General features: G+C 59.8%; 4 protein-coding genes across 8 annotated transcripts; 3 read left to right on the plus strand and 1 right to left on the minus strand.

Moving 5' to 3' along the window:
- The first annotated feature begins 601 nt into the window (after window positions 1-601).
- Window positions 602-7063, plus strand: ACOT7 (acyl-CoA thioesterase 7). Of its 3 annotated transcripts, none has more exons than XM_056508388.1 (9): window positions 602-683; window positions 2010-2127; window positions 2557-2713; window positions 3222-3313; window positions 3448-3562; window positions 4630-4716; window positions 5432-5548; window positions 5655-5839; window positions 6458-7063. In XM_056508388.1, exons 2-9 carry the CDS (start codon window positions 2014-2016, stop codon window positions 6560-6562), a joined length of 972 nt encoding a protein of 323 aa, XP_056364363.1. In that variant the 5' UTR covers window positions 602-683; window positions 2010-2013; the 3' UTR covers window positions 6563-7063. The 3 variants fall into 3 exon arrangements, with proteins under 3 accessions (XP_056364363.1, XP_056364361.1, XP_056364362.1); XM_056508386.1 differs by lacking the exon at window positions 602-683 and adding an exon at window positions 1231-1342; XM_056508387.1 differs by lacking the exon at window positions 602-683 and adding an exon at window positions 1496-1919.
- A 627-nt stretch (window positions 7064-7690) lies between these two features.
- Window positions 7691-11274, plus strand: ICMT (isoprenylcysteine carboxyl methyltransferase). The gene is made up of 5 exons (XM_056508385.1): window positions 7691-7936; window positions 8035-8123; window positions 8203-8372; window positions 8994-9211; window positions 9895-11274. Exons 1-5 carry the CDS (start codon window positions 7715-7717, stop codon window positions 10075-10077), a joined length of 882 nt encoding a protein of 293 aa, XP_056364360.1. The 5' UTR covers window positions 7691-7714; the 3' UTR covers window positions 10078-11274.
- Window positions 11275-12334: 1060 nt separating this feature from the next.
- RNF207 (ring finger protein 207) lies at window positions 12335-18515 on the minus strand. 3 transcript variants are annotated; one of them, XM_056508379.1, is made up of 19 exons: window positions 17763-18515; window positions 17481-17656; window positions 16756-16946; window positions 16476-16608; window positions 16246-16390; window positions 16081-16162; window positions 15935-16010; window positions 15727-15852; window positions 15563-15609; window positions 15364-15436; window positions 15222-15290; window positions 15047-15115; window positions 14833-14954; window positions 13599-13788; window positions 13324-13509; window positions 13190-13241; window positions 12985-13102; window positions 12839-12916; window positions 12335-12751 (listed from the first exon to the last, which is right to left on the minus strand). In XM_056508379.1, exons 3-19 carry the CDS (start codon window positions 16944-16946, stop codon window positions 12589-12591), a joined length of 1920 nt encoding a protein of 639 aa, XP_056364354.1. In that variant the 5' UTR covers window positions 17481-17656; window positions 17763-18515; the 3' UTR covers window positions 12335-12588. The 3 variants fall into 3 exon arrangements, with proteins under 3 accessions (XP_056364354.1, XP_056364355.1, XP_056364356.1); XM_056508380.1 differs by having other exon boundaries at window positions 17425-18515; XM_056508381.1 differs by having other exon boundaries at window positions 17481-17992.
- A 23-nt stretch (window positions 18516-18538) lies between these two features.
- Window positions 18539-21148, plus strand: RPL22 (ribosomal protein L22). The gene is made up of 4 exons (XM_056508389.1): window positions 18539-18747; window positions 19165-19272; window positions 19917-20041; window positions 20929-21148. The coding sequence occupies exons 1-4, from the start codon at window positions 18736-18738 to the stop codon at window positions 21071-21073; spliced, it is 390 nt and encodes a 129-aa protein (XP_056364364.1). The 5' UTR covers window positions 18539-18735; the 3' UTR covers window positions 21074-21148.
- The last annotated feature ends 8 nt before the right edge of the window (window positions 21149-21156 follow it).

Raw genomic sequence — 21156 nt, forward strand, 5'->3', positions numbered from 1 at the left:
CCGGGGCCGCCCCTCCGCCCGCCCCGCCCGACGGCGCGGCGCTTGTACGCTGTTCGGGACCCCCGCACCGCTCCCTCCGGCCTCAGCTGGGGCAGCCGCGCTTTGCCGAACGGCGGCCGGGACCAGGACCCGGACGGCTGCGAGTCCGGGTGGAGCCGAAAGCCCGCCCAGGCGAGAGGCGCCGCAAAGTTGGGCTCCTTCGGCAGCCCCGACGTGCGCTGCCAGTCCTAGCAGCGCAGGCAGAACGGGGGGCGCTGGGCGGGCGGCTGCCCCGCCTCAGCCGGCCGCGGGGTGCCGACAGCCGGGCACGGTCTGCTTTGGGCTCCATCCGGACTTCCACTACCCTGGTCCCGGTCCCGGTCCTGGCCGCTGCTCGGCAAAGTGGTTTTATGAATCGCTAGCGAGGCAGGGGGCGGTGTGGGAGGACAGGCGGGGACCCCCCTCCGTCAGGACCGCGGACAGCGGAGGTGCCTCTCGATCAGCACCGAGGACAAGGCAAGGCCGCCCTGCCCGCCTCCTTCTGTGCCTGCCCCCCGCTCTCCCTGCCCTGCCCTCCAGCCCTGCCCCTCCGGCGGTTCATAAATCCGGTAGCGGTGTGGAGAGCGGGAGCGCCATGTCCCCACCCCGTGCCCCGCAGGCACCCCGGCTCCTGCGTCTCTCCTGCCTCCGCCGAGCTGTGCAAGGTGAGAGCTTCGGCATTCTCGGCTCCCCGCGTCCGCGGGCTGCCTATGGGCACACCCTCCGGTCCCTCACGGGGACGCGCCGCCGCGCTCGCACCGTCGAGAGCCGAGAGCCGTGAGTGCCGGGCGGGGTGCCGGGATCCTGAACCCCCTCCGGACCCTGCGTGCGCTCCACTGCGAGGTGTCACTGCCTGCTCGGGACTGTCGCCACCACCCGACCCAAAATCCCTGGTTGCCCACGGGAGCTCTGTTACAACCAGAGAGAACCGACGGCGCTGGGAACGCGGGCGGGGGGAGGGTTCTGCTGCCCGTGCCGACCCGAAGACCCTGGCCTCCCACGAGTCCCCGCGCTCACGGGGCACTCCTGGGCGCGGCGGGGGGACCCAACCTCGGTGGGGGTCACAAAACTCCGCGGGCAGTGCCAGGGACGGCACTCCTCCCCGGGGCCCCGACGCTCCGCCCCGCGCGGGGGCGCGCCCGCGCTTCCCGCCAATGGCGCGGCTCGGCGGGGCGGGCCCGGGGCGCGGCGGGGCGGGCCCGGGGTGCGGCGGGGCGTGGCCAAGCGCTCCGGTGCCGCAGCGCCGCTGCGGGCGGGGCGCCGGTGCCGCCATGTCGGAGCCGGGGGCCGCGGGCCCGAGCCCGGCCGCCATCCAGGTGTCCAGGTAGGGCCCCGCCGCGGCCGGCGTCCCGGGGAGGACTGGGCAGGGAGGCGGGCGTGCCGGCGGCCGCCGGTGCGGGTGCCGGTGTGCAGCCGAGATGCTGCTCGCCCTGCTGCCGGCATCGGCGGCGCCGCCCGCTTTAGTCACGCTGTCAATGACACCGGCCGCGGGCAGGGCGCAGCAGCGCCGCGCCCGAGCTCCGTGCAGCGGGGGCTGGGAGCGGCCAAGGCTGCCACGGTTCTCCCGCCTGTATCCCTGCGGCTCCCGGGTGCGGCCGCCCATGAAACAGCAGCTCCTGTTCGGGCCAACGCGCAGCCGCTGCCTCGGTGGCCCCCGTGCCGTTATTCGCCGTTGGCAGAAAGCGCGGCTGCTGCCGGGAAGCCGCGTGCAGTACCGGCACGTGCCCGACTCGGTCTGTGCCGCACTGGGGCCCGGCGGGGTGCGGCCCCGGTGAGACGCCGGCTGCCCCGGCAGAGGCGCCCTGCTTCCTTCCGCTCCCAGCGGTAATTTGGAGCGGTTTCAATCGCCGCTTACAGGAAGCCAGCCGCGTGCGAGCTGCGATGGCCCGGCAGCTCAGCCGGTGGGCGATATGCTGCCTCCGGGCAGCCGCACCGGGGCTGGGCTGGGGGCGCGGCACGGGTTGTGAGCTCTCATGTGCCTCCTTCGGCAGGATTATGCGACCAGACGATGCCAACATCGCGGGGAATGTCCACGGGGGAACCATCCTGAAGATGATCGAGGAGGCCGGAGCCATCATCAGCACCCGCCACTGCAATTCCCAGGCCGGGGTAAGTAGGTGCCGGAGTGCCTGCCAGCCTCTGGCATGGTGACCCTTGACTCCCTGACCTGTCCTCAGGGGCAGCAGATGTCCCGAACTGGGAGTGTTTGCTCCTGCGTGCAAACTACTGGTGTCTCTGGCTGCAACTGGGGCATGGGCCCAATAGCTAGAAGCATTCTGCTGAAATTGTGGTTTGCCAGCAGAAACATTATTGGTTATTATTGCTGTTAATGTTTTAACTCCCGAGAAAGGCAAGTTGGGGCAACCCCAGTGTTGGTTACAGACGGGAAAGGAAGCATGGGCAGAGGCTGATAAGGTGGCGGTTGCAGTATCCGAGCCCCACATGGCATGGCCGGTTTGGCTGGTCTCAGGGAGCCGCCAGCTGTGGTCCCGCGTGGCGTGGCTGTGATCACTACCTTGGCTGTCTCACCGTCACCAGGAGCCCTGCGTGGCTGCACTGGCACGGGTGGAGCGGACGGACTTCCTCTCGCCGATGTGCATCGGCGAGGTGGCCAACGTCAGTGCTGAGATCACCTACACCTCCCGGCACTCTGTGGAGGTTCAGGTCAACGTCATGTCTGAAAACATTTTAACAGGTGGGTGGCTGCTGGTGGCTGTGTTCCAGAACTCCACTAATAACAGTGTTAAGCCAAGAGCTTGCAGCAGTGACCCCATCCTCTGCTCCATCCCTGGCAGCATTTGGCAGGGAGATCTGGCATGTTTTTTGACTGAGCTGGGGGGTGCAGGAAGAGCTGATGCTGGGGAAGGAGGCCAAGCAGGCTCCCTGGGATTTATGGCTCCATTGTAGAAAAAAACAGCAAAACCTGCTTGTAGCTCTTCCTGCCTGATTTGCTGCCTGTGGCTGCCTTTGGCCTGAGAAAGTCCCTTTTCCTGCTGTTGCTGTGACAACCAGTTCCGCTTGCTGGCACACCTTCCCTAAAGTGCATTGTCACATCTGCTACAAGCTAAAGCCTGGCAGGGGCCAGCAGGGGAAGGGGCCACCAATGCCAGTGGCATTGCCAGTGTGTGCCCAACCCCAGACTGGTTGTTAGGTACAGCACTGCTGGCCTTGGCACCATCACCTGCTGCCCCCCTCTCCTCCAGGGGCAAAGAAGTTGACGAACAAGGCGACACTGTGGTATGTGCCACTGTCCCTGAAGAACGTGAATAAGGTCCTTGAGGTTCCCCCCATGCAGGTAGGACAGCTCACCTGGGGCCCCCAAAACTGGAACTTGTCCTCCCTGCAGAATGGCACTAAGCTGGCCCTGTTGGCACTCCCAGCTGTGCCAGTGGCTTTGCCAATCCCCTTCTTACCAGCCTTCTATTCCAGTATGCGAGAAAGGAGCAGGAGGATGAGGGGAAGAAGCGTTATGAGGAACAAAAGCTGGATCGGCTGGAAACTAAGCAGAGAAATGGTGACGTGATGTTACCTGTCATCAACCCAGGTAACATGGGCAGCATGTAGCCAGTGAAAATTGTCCAGCAGTACAGGGAAACCAAACTGGTCCCCAGGGCAACTCCAGCTGTTCTCAGGGCCCTGTAGCTGCAAGTGTGCATTCTGAAACACCACACCAGGGATGGGTATGGGATTTTAGAGCCACCGTGTGTGAGTGGAGCGGGAGCTGAGTGAATACCTGTGTTAACCTGCAGGTGCTAGTGGATGAGATTCCCTCTCCAAAACCCCGTTTCTTTATCACTTCTTGCATCCCATGTGTGCTTGTGTGCAGCTAGATTTTGCTCAGCAAGGGATAAATGCAAGTGCTGGGCAAGGGTGCCTCTAGTCCTGGCTGTGATCTTCAGGCAGAGGTGGAGAGGTGGCACACAGAGAATTTTGGGGGAGATGATAAGGGATGAAAGTTGCTCAAATGCTTTTTTCTCCTCTGTCCTCCCTGCTCACAGACAGGCAGACAAAAGGTAAGGCTCAGTGGGCACTGCTGCATGGGTGGTCACCCTGAGTGGGACTTGGCTGCTTTTCCTTCCTCTGAGCTTCTTTGACATCTCTCATTAGATAGAAAACACAGCCACTTCTGAGAGAGGATTTCCTCTGCTGAGAGTTTGGGGGTGTGACTTCTGTCACCTGGAGGTTGTGGTGGGACAGGGGTCACCAGGATGTGACCTGGGGCCATGGGTGGTGAAGGTCTCCTCACCAAGGAGAAAATGGGGACTCTATATGCAGCAGGGTCTGGGAGATTCAGCTGGGGGGGGAAAGCATACAGCCATGTGACCCAGTTCACTCCTGTTTGCTTTCATGCTCTTTGAAAGCTTGAAAAGAAAGAAATGAGCTGAGCTAGAATAAAGTGGATGGGTGGGGATTAGAGGGAGGCAGCAGCCCATGAGGTGGTGAACAGTCTCTGCTCTTGGAACTTCTCCAGCCTGGTTTAATCACTGGTTTCAACATGGTTCAGATTTGCACAAGCCAGGCCCATGTTTTCTTCCTTTGGGCAACTTAAGACAGGAGTGTATGATGGTGTGCAAGCTGAGCAGCTCTCACCTCGCTTTGTTCTCCAACCAGAGCCACACACCGTTGGCTACAGCCAGTCCAGCCTGATCCACCTGGTGGGCCCCTCGGACTGCACACTGCTGGGCTTTGTGCATGGAGGTGAGTGAGCACTGCCCTGCAAGGCAGCTGGGTTGCAGGTCCAGGTGGCTATTCCCTGGAGCAAAGTGTGGTTGGAGAGTGACTCAGTATTTTTGGTAGGCTCTGCCTGTGGAGGCATGCAGGCCCCTTTGCATTGATTGTCAGGCTCAGAGTTGCTTTAGCTGAGAGAAAACCTTCATCTTTTTCTGTGCCCCAAAACCTCATGTATTCAAACTGCAAATCCTACAGTTTTGTCATCACCTCTGAGATTGCGAATCCTGGAGTACAAACACCCAACGTGTGACTGCAATTAGCTGAAGTAATTTGCTGTTAGCTGGCAGCGCCTACCACCTGTGGGGCTGGCACGTGTGGTCTAAGCCTTGGGAGAGGTGTGTTTGCTAAGGGATGGGAAAACACACACCTAATCCTTAAAAAAACAAATCAACATGGCTCAGAGCTGATTCAAGGTTTGTGGGACTGATCTTGCCTTGCAAGCGTGAGGTTTGCTCAGAGAAATTAGGGAGAGACGGAGCCAACCTTAATCACAGGTCTGTGAGGATGTTGCCCTGGTATTAACAGGAGTCCTTGTGCTGGTACTAGATTTTCCTGAAGTTGGGACTTAATCTTGGGTCCAGTTCTTAGCTTTGGCCATGCTAAGGCCTTTACTGACCTTTGCGTGGTTTTCCTGAAATCCCACTGACTTCTTTGAGACAGGACCCTCTGCTTCCCCTCACAGGTGTCACTATGAAGCTCATGGATGAGGTTGCTGGGATTGTGGCTGCCCGCCACTGCAAGACCAACATCGTCACTGCTTCGGTGGATGCCATCAACTTCCATGAGAAGATCAAAAAAGGTACCAAGGGTGGTGGCAGGCACTGTGATCTCATGCTCCGCCTAAGACACAGCTTAAGCACAGAACATGCAGGACCCCTTGCTCCCTTCCCCTCTCTGTTTTGCAGGCTGTGTCATCACTGTCTCAGGACGTATGACATTCACAAGCAATAAGTCCATGGAAATCGAGGTCTTTGTGGATGCTGACCCATTTGTGGATGAGCCTCGGGAGCGGTACCGTGCCGTCAGCGCCTTCTTCACCTATGTGTCCCTGAGCAAGGAGGGGAAGCCCCTGCCTGTCCCGCAGCTGCTGGTAAGAGCTTTTCTCTCTGGACTGCAGCCAGCAGGGCCATCATCTCTCCTGCCCCTCCTGGGGCCCAGATGGCCTTTTTGTCCTCAGCAGAAAAATATGAGCACAAACGAGACTTTCCAGGGCAGGCTTCAGGGGGTTTTGTTTTTAGTTTTATTCTTATTTTTTTATTTTGTTTTGGTGTATTTTGTTTTTGCTTTGTTTGTTTTGGTTTTGTTTTTATTTCTTTTGAAAATTGCCAATGTGGAGCTTGGGGATTTTCTCTTTTCTCATTGTTGAGGACAGGCTGTCTGCAGGCCCTGCACCAGGGGACCCCGAGTGGCAATGGAGGCCCCCACAACCCTAATTGTTGCTCCCCATGGTATCCCCATTCCAGCCTCCTGTCTGTATTAGCTCCCCTAATCCTGTCAGAGCTTTGCTGACATGATGCTCCTGCTTGGGGGTGTTGGTTAATATTTGATGTGGAAATTTGATGCTTAATGCTGGAGCGCACTCGCTGTCATGTTGTGTGTTGGAGGGAGAGCAGGTTTTCCCTGACACTGCTGTGAGGGGAGGCTTTCCCTCCCGCACACACTTGCAGCACGCTGACGCTGCAGCTTTGCATTCTTTCTGTGGCCTCAGACGGAGACGGAGGACGAGAAGCGTCGCTTCGAGGAAGGGAAGGGCAGGTACCTGCAGACCAAAGCCAAGCGGCAGGCGCAGATGCAGCAGGCTGCCCAGCAGTGAGCTGGCTGGCACCCTCGCCTGCCAAACATCCAGGTTGTTCCTGTTCGTTTTGTGTCCAGTCCGCGCCAGCCCCACGCCTCCGCCTGCCCCAGCCTGCTGCCGGCGCCGCTGCTTCGCTGCTGATGGGCTCAGCACCATAAACCTCGTGCTACAGGTGGCTGAAGCTCCCTGAAAAGCCCCCAGGAGTCTTCCCAGGCACTTGCCATCTGCCTCCAGAACCGTTGTTGCTGTTTGATCCCGTTGGTGACGCTCCTGCCTGTGTCAGAGGCAGGACGGAGGCGCGTGGTGGCACGAGGGGCGCGTGAGGCCGCGAGTCTTTGTGCTGCTGTGTTCGACTCGCTGGTTTGTCCTACCATGCACACCAAAGCTTTCATACGTGCTGTACCGCGCCGGGGCCGCACTGAATGTCTGTGACATCTCTAGGTAGTTCTCTGTGCACATCTAAGTTATTTAAAGAATCCTGTGGCATAAATAAAGTCTGTTTCATTGACTGGAATGAAAGGCTGACACTTTTATTTCAAACAATTGCGCTTTTCCTCCCTCCTCCAGATCCGCCCACACTCCCCAAATGGCGCCAGGCGATCCCGACGTTGTTTTTAAGGAAGTCCCTGTTTTAACGGGACCCTCAGAGCAGTTCCTGCTGGAATGGGTTCCCGGTTTGGGATATTAAACAATAAACTACCTGACAGGAGGTTGTAGTGAGGTGGGGGCTGGTTTCTTCTGCCGTGCCTGCAGTGCGAGAGCAGGGGGTAATGGCTTACAGGGTGGAAATTCAGAACAACTATCAGAAAATGTTTTCCCTGTTCGAGTGCTCAGGCAGCAGGTAGGTGGTGGAGGTACCATGCCTGGAGGTGTTCAGCAGCGTCTGCACCTGGCGCTGGGAGATGTGGTTTAGGGGTTACAGCGGCGGTGCCGGGCGGGCGGTGGGGCAGGATGATGGCAAAGGTCTCCAACCCCGACGGCCCCATCACCGAACCCAAACGGGCCCCGGCCGCCGCGGCCCGGGCCCGCCCCCCAGCACCACCCGCGGGAGCCGCGGAACTCTCGCGAGAGCAGCGCCGCTCCGCCGCTACGGCGGCTGCGCGGGGCGGGGCTCTCGCGAGAGCGGCGAGGCCGTTTCCCGGGCGACGCGGGCGGGGCGGGCCCGCCATCATGGCGGCGGCGGTGGCGCGGAGGGGGCGGCTGGGCCGGGAGGGCCGCGCCAGCCTTTGCTCCTTCCTGCTCGGCGCCTCGGTGGCGGCTCTGCCGCTGCTGCTCGGCTCGTCCCCCTCCCTGCTGGCCGCTCCCGGCCTGCGCGGCCGCCTAGCTCTCGCCCTGCACGTGGCGGGCGTGAACGCGGCGCTGCTGCTCATCTATCCGCGCCCGCTCTACAAGGTATGGGGGTGGCCGGGGTGAAGTGCAGCCGTGGCGGGTTCGGTCCCGGTCCCGGGGAGCGGCAGCGGCAGCGCGTTCTCCCCTCCCTGTGCTTGCAGATCGCCGTCCGGGCCTGTTTCTTGGGCTTCGCCTTCGGCTGCGGGCTGCTGCTGAGCGCCGGCCGCTCCGCCTGGCGCCACTTCGGATGGTAAGGGCCGTGCCGGGCAGCCGGGCGGGCGCGGTGCCCCCGGCCCTACTAAACCTGGCCTGCCTCCCTCCCGTCGCAGGTACATGTGCTCCCTCTCCCTCTTTCACTACTCGGAGTATCTGGTGACAGCCATCAACAACCCGCGCAGCCTCTCGCTGGACTCCTTCCTGCTCAACCACAGCTTCGAGTACAACCTGGCTGCCCTGTCCTCCTGGGTGGAATTCACGTTGGAGAAGCTCTTCTTCCCAGGTCGGCCGCTCTGTCCCTCCCTGACTCTGCCCAGCTGCACGTGGGGTCCATCTGTCTGGTGGCAAAGTGCAGGTGACCCTCAGCTTGCTGCCGCGTGACAGCCCTGCAGCAGCTTTGCCATGGTCATAATCCCTCAGTGCTCAAAGCCTCTCGGGTTGGATCTTGGGAGAACAGGGGGGAGCCTCCTCTCACTCTGACATGCCAAACCAGGGGATCTTCAGCCCTTTCCTGTCTTGCTGGTACAAGAATGATGTGTCAGGTACACATGGGTGTCACCTTTTGACAGGAATAAAATGAAGTCGTCAAAATCTGTTGCTAGTTACCCAGTCTGGGGCAAACTGGCTGTGCTTGTCTGTTTATTCTGGGGAGAGGGAAGCTGTTCCCCTTTGTTGTTTTGTAGCAGCCTGAGCATGTGCTTGGCTGTGCTTTGTGTTGGCTTTGCTCAGCCTCTACAGCTGGGCCCCATGGACTAATCGATGCTAACACGTGCGGGATGGCAGCGCATGGCTGCTGCTGTCACACATTTTGCTTTGAGATGGGGGGCAAAACTTACTCACTGAGCAGCCCTCTGTACCCCTCGAGACCTGTGCAAACCCATTGTGCCCCTCCCTGTCCATGCAGAGCTGAAGCAGATCACCTGGCTGAGCACCGTGGGGCTGCTGATGGTGATCTTCGGGGACTGCCTGAGGAAGGCGGCCATGCTTACAGCCGGCTCCAACTTCAACCACATCGTTCAGAACGAGAAATCTGACACCCACACTTTGGTGACAAGTGGGGTGTATGGGTGGTTCCGGCACCCGTCCTACGTGGGATGGTTTTACTGGAGTATTGGAACACAGGTACTGTATCCAGTGTGCTCACATTCTTTTGTGTCATGACTCCAGTCTTTGCTCTCAATGCTGCCCATGCTGTGATGGGGTGCAGACAGCACCTGGTGCTGGGCATGGATTCTGCTGCCTCCCACTGGCACACAGGAAATCAGGAATCCTGAGTGCTCTGCTCCATGTTATCTTTGGGAAGATTCTGTTCCCTTAATTTTTTATGTGTAGTAAGGAGAGATGGTAGAGCTGGGATATGATTTGCTGCTGGTCCAAAGCTGATGTCCAGAGTTTTCTGTATCCCTGTGGTCAAAATGTCTTCCATGAGTGGTCAGACTCAACCTGGCTCCTGCCGAACACCAGCCCTGCACTTGAGGGCAAGGTAACTGCCTGATGAGAGGGTCAGCTCTGGCCAGCTGCAGCTGAGCCGTAGATCACAGCTGTTATAGCTGTGTGTTATTGTGGTTGGCTGGGCGCTGGCATTGGATTATATTTCTTTGGAGAGAATCTGTAAGGGTTGGCACATGGAGCTTTTGAGAGCTGGGGCAGTGAAGCCAGTGCTGCCTGTGCACTGCTTTCTTCATTCTGGGGAGAAACTGGGGGTCTTTTCTTTTTCTGTGTCAGTGTTACTGGAGGGGGATGAGCTGTGGGGCTGAGCCAGCTGAGGTTCTGGAGGGGACGCTCACCAGCAGCATCTGTTCCAGGTGTTGCTCTGCAATCCCATCTGTGTGGTGGGCTACGCACTGGCATCCTGGCGCTTCTTCAGGGAGCGGATCGAGGAGGAGGAGATCACACTCATTCATTTCTTTGGAGAAGAATACCTGGAGTACAAAAGGAAGGTGCCATCGGGTCTTCCTTTTATTAAAGGAGTCAAACTGGAACTGTAATGTGGGCGAAAACCAGACTGGCTGAGCAGATGCCCAGCTCCTGCTGCGCCCAGTGCCTGTGTGGCACTGGCATCGGGAGGTGCTTGTTGGTATTTCCCATCCACCCAGGAGGAGCTGGTGGAGGGCTGCAGCATTGGGCAGCCTGCTGGGTCAATCGCAGATAAGAAGCTCGTTCCTCGTCCTTGAGATCAGTCCTTCATTGCACATTCAGGGATCTTCCAGATAACTTAGCCTGTAGCGACCCTAAAGAGAATGAATCCTGCCTGCAGCAGCTGAATTGTCTTGGAACGCCTCTGGAACTGATTTTACCAGAAAACAGCACTGCCCTCCTGGCCCTGGGCAGGGAAGGTGCTGGGCAGCAGATTGTTCCTGTTGCGTAATTCGATTTTAAAGCTTTCTGACCTCGTGAGCCCGGTGATACGGCTTTAATCTCCTCGGGCCAAACTCCTTGAGCTGGCACTGGGGCAGCCATGGGAGCAGCCTCTGGCTCTGCCTGCCCTCGAAGCACCAGAGTGCTGGCAGCACAGCACCACTCAGTTCTCTCTAGGCCTTGGGGTCTGCAGGGAGGGTTCTGCTGCTCCCCTCATGCTGCTGGATCCGAGCACCTCTGGGCCCTCTCCTCCTCCCTCGGATGCTGCTGCGGGTGCAGTGTCACTGCTCCAGCTGCTGCCTCCCGCTGCCACCTCTGTTCCTTCTTCCTGCTTCCAAATCGCGCTGCTTCCTATCCTGCCAGGCTGCCTCTGTCTTGCAGAGATCCCAGGATTTTGGGTTGTGAAAGAACCACAGCTGCCAGGCTTGCTAAGGGCTTTAGTCCCTGAGATCCTCCCCTGCTCATTTGGGCAAAAGCTGTGATGTCAGGGCAAGTAGGAGATGCTTCTAGGGAAATCTCCAACCAGAAGAGTTGGGCTAGCTAACGCTCTTTTATAGTAACCATTTGGAAATGGTTCCCACTGAGCTGTGTGGTATAACTTTGTTGTTATATACCAAAGAGGTTCACTGTTTTCTTGAGTTCTACATTATTCTTCCTTGCTGGAATGGAAATGAGTTGCTTGTCAGTTCATGCTTGGAGCTTGTGGTGTTCCATGGGGAAGGCGCTGCGGTACGGCTCAGGAAGGGGCACTTGGTGAGAATGGCTTGGGTTTGGGTTTAGGTTTTCTTTTTTTATAAAGAAAAAAAAAAAAGAGAAAACATTGCCAACTTCTGTCTGGTTATTTGAAGGTCTTTTGAGGCGCTGGTGGCGTGATCATGGAAACTGGAATCCTTTATAATTCCTGGTGGGTTCTCAGAACATGCCAGCACTGTGTTGAGGCACGACTGTGACTCTGTGACTTGTGGGACTGCGCAGCCACAGGGATGAGGCTGACCCTAACCCTAACCCCGACCCTCTGTTTCTCCTTGCTGAACCTGATGCAGGGTTCATCCTCCACTGGGTTTGCTTGTTCACAGAGCATCTGCCTTGATGTCCTCACTGGTGATTTGTCCTTTGCTGAGCGGAGTTTTGGCTTGGGAGAAAAGACCAAAGGTGAAAACTCACCAGCTGGAGAGTGTTAATCTGTGCTAGGCACTCGGAGGCTCCCACTTGGGCTGTTTTTGTCTCAGGGAAGCTCATGGAAGCACTGGTTGCAGCTATTGGTCCCTCAGGCAGTTTAATCTGTAACTAATTTTTTTATAGGCAGTAATGTTCCTGCTGTGTCCTTGATCAAAGGAACTTTGAAACAAGCATTTGTCACTTTGGTTTGATATGCTGTTTGAAAACAGAAACAAAGCCTCATTCCCAGATTATTCTTCATAGTAAATGCACCTTGATCCTAATTTCACAAGTGCTGGTTCCAGCTCTGCAGGCTCTGTCCAAGCAGGATGCCTTGGCACTGAAAGAAAGGGATAAACTTTACCCTGAGCAAAACCTTTAGTGTCTCTTGACACTTTCGAACCAACAGCTTCTCTTCACCTTTTCCCAAATCCTGTGACCAGAAGCTCTGTGAGGAGACAGCAGCTTCCCAGGTGTGGGGAAGGCATATGAAGTTTTAGAGAAAAGCTGGAGTAATCTGTGAAACCCTGCCCTCTGCCACAGTAATCGGTGAGTTCTTAGTTCCCACATGTGCAGGGAACCTCTAGAGCAGCTGTTCCTGGTACCTGGCCCGTGTTGGTGCATGGCTACTCGGCACTTCAGAGAATGCTCCATTACCCAGCTGTGTACCCCTGGCCCTGCCCTGCACTGGGAGTTGTTATTTTTCTCCATAATTTGCTGCTGTTGTGGTTTTAGGAACAGCTGGATACCCTGAGCCAGCAGATCTGTTTTGTCAGCACTGCAGAACCACACAAACATGGACAACTGCACCCTTTTATTTCAGTTTGACACGTGAAAGGAGAGCACAGAGTTTTTCAGAAGCAAGTCTGCCTGAGATTTTTGTATGTGCTGCAGACGTGGCTGCCCGTGCTGTTTCCTGCCCTGGCTTGTGGCACTGGGCAAGAGGAGCTGGTCAGTGACCAGGACATGCCCAGCACTGGGCTCTACGGTGCTGGCTCTTCCAGGGTAGTACTCTCTGCTCCGCTCTTCTGCTGGCCCCTGCAGCAGTCTTTATTTTTTGGGGAGGGGTCTTCAGGAGTGTCCCTGGGCATGAAGCCTTCCCCGGGGCTGGCTGAAGCCCCGCTGTTGCTGCCAGGTGAGGCATCCCTGGGGAAGGGAAGGCACCTTGAGACAGGGTCACTATGGGAAAGAGCATGGGAGGAACTTGGCACTCAGGTGCTTGCGGTCGCCTACCTTGGCACCACTTCATTGTCGTCACAGATCTTGAGCAGCATCTGGGCCTCTTCTTTGGGCTCCTGAGGCTCCTGCAGCCTGTGGCAGGATGGGTGTGAACTGTGAGCTACGTCCCCCCTGGCCCTGAAAGCCCCTGTACCCCTCACCTGGGCTCCAGCCTCTCCTTCACTTTGGCGATGGAGCGGACGTAGGGCGCAATCTGCTTGGTGATGGTGCTCAGGCAGCTGTTCTCCTGCCGCAGCTGCAGCAAGTCATGGAGCTGGGCTGGGGGTGAGAGGAGTGGGCTGGGACACGGCCAGCCCCACAGTGCAGCCACAGGGGGACGTGGAGGGAGCACGGGGTCACCAGTACCTTCATAGATCTCCTGCTCATTTGCTACCCGCTGGTAGGTCTCCTCCCAAACCTGGAAGGAAGAGAGGGAGCTGGGCAGTCTGCAGTGGTAGGGCACAGAGGGGCACTGCTCTGCCAGGATGTGCCAGCTGTACCTCCTCAAAGACACTGCGCATCATCTCCACAGCGGAGTAGTGAGCTGCGATCTGCACGTCCATCTGCAGCGACTTCTGCAGGATCTCGCTCATGATCTCTGATTTGATGAGTGAGTGGTGCTTGGTGAGGTCACGGTGCAGCTCCTGCACCTGGTCCTTCAGGCCCTGGATCTCCGTCTGCAGCATCTGTGGGGACCAGTGGGCACAGCCACATGAGCAGCACCAACCTGGCCCATCCTGGCCCGTCCCATCCTGCTTCCACCCGTGCTCCCTACCCGGTAGGTGTTCTCGTAGTTGCGGCAGTGCTCAGCGAAGGGGGTCTCACGCCCCTCGGCCAGCAGCACCTTGGTGCTGATGTACCGGTGCATCGTTGGCTTCTTCACCATGGGGCCGGTGGACATTTTGTCACTGGTTGGAGGGCAGCTGGGCACGATGAGAGTCTTGGAGCATTGGCCACCAGGGAGCCTGTATGGAGAGGGGACAGTGACATGATGCAGGTGAGCAGCAGTGGGGGTGAGGTGTCAGGGACCGTGTCACCAGCTCAGCCCCACCGCCCCTTGGCTCTGGTGAACCTGGGGATGAACCAGTCCGACGTGTCCCTTCCCTCACCCAAGCACAGGGTTCAGTCAGAGGTGCCTTATGTTGCCCCAAAAATCAGATTTCTGTGGGCTTCTCTCCTGATTCTTGCAGTTTTGGAACCAGCTGTGGCAGTAAGAAGCTAAGGAGCTGAGCTCTGCATCCTCCAGTTTCTGAAGGGCAGGATAGAGATTGCTCCCTCACCACTGGTATCTCCTGGCCCCTTGGCAGGCACTACTGCCCCTGTGTTTCCCACCATCCCGTGGTCTCCCCGTGCTAAACACCACCACCATTGGTCCTACCGTGCAGTGCCGTGCTCCCCCTGCCCGTGCTGAGGTCAGCAGCCCCCAGGAGCTCAGCCACCCTGCAGTGCCGAGCCTGGCTGGGGGTGAGGAGCAGTCCCCATGGGGCGGCAGTGCCCGTCTGTCCTCTCTATCCGAGAGGGCCTGGCAGGGCCGGTGCTGCTGTGACATCAACAGGCCTAAATATATCCCTGGTGAAGAATGGCCAAGCACTTCTCTGAAATTCTGATAAAAATAGTGGCGGGCAAAGAGACTGCGGCACCACGGGCATGTGGGCGAGCAGGAGCTGGCCCAGGTGGAACACCCATGGAGAGGGGGCAGAGCCCACCAGGGAGCATGGCAGGGGCTGGGCTGGGGAACAGAGTGAGGCTCAACCAGGCCCCCAGCTGCCAGCCCTGCTGCTGCCCGCCCCTCTGCCACCTGCCCCACTTCCCAGAAGTGTCACTTGAAGCCTGTTGTTCATCAGTGCAGCTGTGCCTGTACTGTCCTGGTACCACTGCTGAGGTGACAGGCTCAAGGGCAGTAGCAGGGGCAAGCTTGGCATGGTGAGATGCTGAGGGGACTGTGCAGTGTGGCACGTGGCAGGGGACACAGTAGCACATGTGCCTTGGGTGCAATCCTAGCACCTCACATGTTCGTGCCGGTGATGCCAGGACCGATGCCACCAGCGCTGCCCACCACAGAGCGGCGGGGGCTGAGCATCAGGAGGGGCTCCAGGCAGCGGGCAAACTCTGCCCGGTACTCGCTGTTGATCTAGGGGGCAAGAGAGGAGAGTGCAGCTGGGAATGGGGCAGAGCCAGCAGCTGGCACTGCCCACAGGCTCTGCAGTGCAGGCAGGGCTCTACCTTGCTGGTCTGGGCTGGACGCAGGCGGTGTGGCAGCTTGACGATCCTCTGCAGCCTCTCCATCAGTTGCTGAAAGGCAGTGATGAAGCATGGTAAGGGGTGCCCAGTACCTTGCCCCTTAACTCAGCACTGCCACAGGATGCTTTAACCACCCTGCAGTGCTGGCAACACTCACATAGCCCAGGTCCAGGAACTCGGCTTTGTTGGCAGAGCTCAGGAAGGCCGAGCAGGTCACCAGGTGAACCTGTGTGTGTGGAGGGGGTCTGTCACTGTCTGGCTTTGGTGTCAAAATGTCCCTGCCTGGTATGAGACCCTACCTGCAGAGTGGGCAGCAGGGAGGCAAGGTGGGCCAGCTGCTCCTTGAATGCCTTCTCCTTTTCCTCATGCTGGCTGCAGCAGAGCAGGGTATGGCACAGCCTTTGCAAGACCCCAGGGAGCCATCCAGCCCCAGGCATCTCAGAACACTTTGGGAAGGGGTGACAGCCCTCAGACAGGGCTCAGCTCATGGTTCCTCACCTCTGCACAGCTTTCAGGAGCGTCTTTTTCCTCTCGGAGAGCTGCTCCTGCAAATGGCACAGCCACCCTGTGTCCTGCGGCCACCCCAGTCCCTTCCCACTGCTCTGGCTCTGTCCCACAGGCACAGGGCTCCATGTGCAGGCGGATGAAGAGGGGTGCTGCACCTGCATGCGGCTGAAGAGGGAGTTGATGGCTGCCTCCTCCTCACTGGCACTGTTGTGAACCTCCTCGATCATGGCCTTGAGCAGGACAATGGCCTCACGGGTGGAGGTCTGCAGTTCCTTCACAGCCTGCCCGGGATGGCAGGTGGTTGCAGTGCAGGGGTCAGCACAGCACCCCCACATCACCCCCACACCCCCCAGCCCTACCCACCATCACTGCCTGGTCCAGCCGCTGGCAGCCCTGCATGTACGCTGTCTCAATGTCGATGCAGTGTGCCCGGCTCTCCCTGCAGGCACAGACATCAGGGAAAAACACAGGATGGGGCACGTGGCAAGCATGGGGGTGGGACTACTCACCCCTGCATGTCCCTGAAGCAGTTGATGCAGAGCATGGACTTCTTCTCAGTGGAGAACATGATGTAGGGCTCCTCGTGCAGTGCTGCAGGGGACAGGAACATGGTGTAGCCTGGCACGGTGCAGTGCAGCATAGCCTGGCACAGGGCAGCCTGGCATGGCACTCACGGCACTTCTTGTGGATGTCTTTGGTGCGCTTGGAGAGGGAGACAATCTCGTGGCGGGTGAACATCCTGGCACGGTGGGTCTCCTCGCGGCATGGGGCACAGAGGGGCTGCCCACAGGTGTTGCAGAAGTACATGGTGTCCAGCTCCTGTGTGAGCAGACACAGGTGGTGGCAAGCATGGCCCTTGCAGGGGTCCCCTATCCACCCCACCTGTCCACCCCGCTGCCCTTACCGCCTTGGTGCAGCACCGGTCACAGTTGGCACACTGCATGTCCTCCTCACTGTCGGCTGAGCTGTCCACCAGGAACTGCAGGAGCCGGTCCACCGGGGGCAGCCCTGTGCCACCCCTCACCACTGAGGGGTGCCTGCGGGTATCAGATGGGGACAAGGACAGGGACACCCACCTGGGCCAGCAGGGTGGCTTTGGGGATGCAGGGAGCAGTGCTGTGCTGAGCTGCCAGCCCTGTGCTGCGCCTCAATCCTGGTGTGACCCAGGCAGGGCTGTCCCTTACCCGCAGAGTGGACAGCGCAGGCGGCCATCGCTGGCACGGCCTCGCAGGCAGCTGGCACAGAAGTTGTGGTAGCAGTCAAGCAGGCAGGGGTGCTGGTAGGGCTCGTGGCAGAGCAGGCACACCAACGGGTGGCAGTTGGCCTTCTCCAGCTCAGAGTAGCTCTCCAGTGGGGAGAAAATGCCACCCGCCATCTGTGGGGTTGAGAACCAAGCCCTGTGCCCAGGGATCCCGTGTGGCACCAGTTTGTGAGAGCACTGTGTCTGCCACAGAAAGGACGAAACCTGCTCCAGGGCCCGCGAGCTGCTGACTATTTTTAGGTTATGAGCTGCGTAGCACGAGGCTGCCGCCAGTGCGCCCCTTCCCCTGGTGTTACAGGCTGGAGGCTGCAGCACTGGGTTGGATGATCCCCACAGCTAAGTGTCCCCCCTGGTGTGTGTCCCCCAAAGAAGGAGCATCCCCTGAGATGGGCTGTCCCCTGCAGCAGAGCATCCCCCAGGAGAGGGGTGGGGGTTCCTTCAGGGCAGGGTGTCCCTCCGGAGAAAGCATTCTCTCGGATGGGGTGCCCCCCGCCCAGAGATGGCAGCCTGGCAGTGAAGGCAGCCAGGTGCCCCACATGCCGGTAGTCCCCGTTTCGGGCACAGGTGTGTCCTGGCCAGGTGAAGGCTTTACCTCTCCCTGTCTGTAAATCGGGGGTTCCGAGCCGAGCTGTGCTGCTGCTCACTCACCGTGTGCCGGCAGGAATGAGAGCGATGCCGAGGCGGCAGGGCCTGGCCAACCCTGTGACGTGGGGCCCCTGGCACTGCCACGCCACGGCCCAAAAATAGCCCCGTGCGCTCCTCGGGGCCCTGCGGCGGGGACGGCCCTCGGCGTGTGGGGACACGGGACTGCGTAGCCACCCAGGCTGCGGAGACATGGGCATCTGCATGGCCTGGTGATAGCCCGCAGGAGGTGCGGGGGTCACCCTGTGCAGAGTGAGAGCTCCGGGGTGCAGAGTCAACAGTACGCACCGAGGCTCCCCGCGGTGCTGGGTCACCCCGTGGGCATGGAGGCTCCCCGGGGTGCCAGTGAGTCACCGGGTGAGCACTGAGGAGCCCCGACGTGTGGGGGATCACTCCATGCGCCGTGAGGTTCCCACAGTGCAAGGTAACTCCGTGCAAAGTGAGAAGCCGCAGAGTGCGGGGGTCACTCCGTGAAGAGAGGCTCCCGGGGGAGAAGTCACTCCGAGCCCAGTGAGGCTCCCGAGGGGGTCATTCCGTGCCCGGTGAGGCTCCCGGGGTGCGGGGGTCACTCCGTGCACAGAGGCTCCCGGGGTGCAGAGGTCACTCCGTGAACAGTGAGGGTCCCGGGGGCGTCACTCCGTGCCCGGTGAGGCTCCCTGTGTACCGGGGTCACTCTGTGCCCGGTGAGGCTCCTGGGGTGCGGAGGTCACTCCGTGCCCAGTGAGGCTCCTGGGGTGCGGAGGTCACCCCGTGCCCAGTGAGGCTCCCGGTGCCGGGGTCACTCCGTGCCCGGTGAGGCTCCCTGGGTACCGGGGTCACTCTGTGCCCGGTGAGGCTCCCTGGGTACCGGGGTCACTTCGTGCCCGGTGAGGCTCCCGGTGCCGGGGTCACTCCGTGCCCGGTGAGGCTCCCGGTGCCGGGGTCACTCCGTGCCCGGTGAGGCTCCCTGGGTAGCGGGGTCACTCCGTGCCCGGTGAGGCTCCCGGTGCCCGGGTCCCCCGCGGGCGGTGCGGGGCACACTGCACACGCACCCCACGTGCCGCTCCCTTCGCTCCGCAGGCTCCGTCCCCCGCGCAGCCCCGCCCACAGCCCGGCCCCCGCGCGCGCCCCGCCCCGCCAGGCATCACCGTCCGCTCGCTGAGGCCCCGAGCGGGTACGACCGGAAGCGATCGACGCCGTCGGCACTCGGCTGGGACGGCCCGAGCGTGGTTTTGCGCAGGCGCGCGGCGCGCGCTCCCTTTCTGCCTCGCGCGGAGCCGCCATGGCGCCCGCGGTGAGTGAGCGCGGGACCGGCACCGGCCTCTGCCTCCCCGAACCGCCCCCCGCCGCCACCGGGACACCTTCCGCCCCGCCCCTAGCCCCCGGCAACCCCCGCAGCCTCGCCGCCTGTCCTAGCCACGCGGCCTGCCCCCGCCCGCTCTTCTCCGCGTGGGCCCGGGCCCGGCCCGCGCCTTCCCGGGGCCCCACGCGCCGCCCGCCGCCCATCCGGATCGTGGCGGCGGGCCGCGGGCGAGCCCCGTTCCCACCGCCTTGTCCCCGATCTCGATCCATGCCTGGGCCTTCCCCTGTCCCCTAGCCTGGAGCTCGGCCCGGCCCCTCCCCGCTGCCCAGGGTCGGTCCCTCGCGGCGTTCCCCCTCCCTTCTCTCCCTCACTCTCCCTCACTCTCCCTCACTCTCTTTCCCCCTACAGCAGAAGAAGCCTGCGGCGAAAGGTGGCAAGAAGAAGAAGCAGGTTCTGAAGTTCACGCTGGATTGCACGCACCCCGTCGAGGATGGCATCATGGACGCCGCCAACTTCGTGAGTTCGGTGCCTCCGCGGAAACCGTGATTGCTCCGCCTCACTCGGGGCCTTCCCAGGGTGATGCTCCGCTCCCAGCGGCCCCGAACATCCCCGGCTATCCCGCAGCTCTGCTTCTCCCTTGAGGCTGTCCCATGGGCTGAGGAGCAGGGTGTGCTGGGGTGGGGATGCAGCTGGGTTTGCGACACTTTGTAGTTAAAGCACAAGCGTTGTTCCTGTCCATGGATGGTTTTTCTGTTTATCTCTGCTGGGTGAGTTCGTGTAATGGCAGGGATGTAGTGGGGCCAGGGATGCTGCACTTTATGGTTATGAGCCTATCCCCATCCAAACCGTACTCCAGCATGGGCCTGGGTGAGGCTGGGGCTGAGGGGAGCTCAAAGGAGCCTGACCCCGCTGTCCTGGCTATCCCCCCGGAGGGCAGGGAACATCCTACTGTGCTACAGTCCGATATGTGCAGGCTTGAGCACCTCACCTAGGTGTGGCTTTGATGGGATGGATCAGCCTGGTTTGAGGAGTGGGCTCTCCTGGGCTACGGGGGCTTTGGTGTCTGTTCCCCAGCTCCAAACACCAGGCACAAGCCAGCCTGTGAGGGCTGTGTCTGGTGTGAGTTGTGGCCCTTGCTCACAGCTGTGTTTTTCCTGCAGGAGCAGTTCTTGCAGGAACGGATCAAAGTGAACGGCAAAGCGGGAAACCTGGGCGGGGGCGTGGTGACCATCGAGAGGAGCAAGAGCAAGATCACGGTCACATCAGAGGTGCCATTCTCCAAGAGGTGAGGTGGGGCAGGCCCAAGTCCTCCTGGGGCCTCTTGGTCAGTGCAGATGGCCCTTGGTGTACACTGAGAGCCTGTGGGCAGGAGGAGCTGGCAGGGAAGAGATGTCTTAGTGCAGGAGTTGTTCTGCAGTTTGTGCTACCTGGCACTCGCTGAGTGGCTGCTCTTCCCAAATGATACGTGAGAGAGGAATGTGTATGTATTCCAGCTGGGAAGGCTGCTGGGGATCTGCAGCCAATAGGTGCTGAGTGGAGAATTTATGGGTATCTGCAGACAAGTTCTCAGGTTGTTCCCCCCATCTTGGGCTTTGGTTCTCCTTGGGCTGACATCGGCAAAATGCAGTTGTGCCAAGGTATCCCAGATTGTTCCCCTTGTCCATGGTTCTCTTGCCCTCTGCCCGCTTCTCCTGGCTGCCTGTCCTTGGACTGGCATCGGCAAACCGGGGTTGTGCCACGGCAGAGTTGTCTCAGGAGCTGGCTGGGCATTCAGAGTGGTGAGAAAAGCAGAGCTGTGTGGGCGGTGGGCGTGCCCTACCCTGTGAGCACCTGCCTTTCTCCCAGTGCTGTTGCTCCACGTGGGTTCCACACCTCCCACATCCCAGCAGCGGGTATTCGCCATCCCAGTGGAGATTCCCTGTGGAGTGGGTACTGGGGTCACAGCCTTCTTGGGGCAAGAATGATCTCCCAGGATCCCTGTCATGGCATTGTGGTGCTATTCTCCTGGTTGCAGTGTTTCCCTGCAGGAGCTTTGCTAGGAGGTGGCCAGTGGGATGTGTTGGTCCTGCTGGAGGTGGGACCCCACGAGAATAAGGGTTTATTAGTCAAAATGCCACTTGAGGGGCTGCAGGGGGCAGTGGGGCACCACTGTCAGTTGTGCCTCTCCCACAGGTACCTCAAGTACCTGACCAAGAAGTACCTGAAAAAGAACAACCTGCGGGACTGGCTGCGTGTGGTGGCCAACAGCAAGGAAAGCTACGAGCTGCGCTACTTCCAGATCAACCAGGATGAGGAGGAGGAGGAAGAAGAAGATTGAGCCCCACCGCCGCTGCTGACGGCCATTTTGTACAGTTTCACTTTTCTGGAATAAACAGCAGCAGAGTTGTTCATAGCCCGTGC

Source organism: Oenanthe melanoleuca, chromosome 21, assembly GCF_029582105.1.
Source record: "Oenanthe melanoleuca isolate GR-GAL-2019-014 chromosome 21, OMel1.0, whole genome shotgun sequence".
NCBI lineage: Eukaryota > Metazoa > Chordata > Aves > Passeriformes > Muscicapidae > Oenanthe > Oenanthe melanoleuca.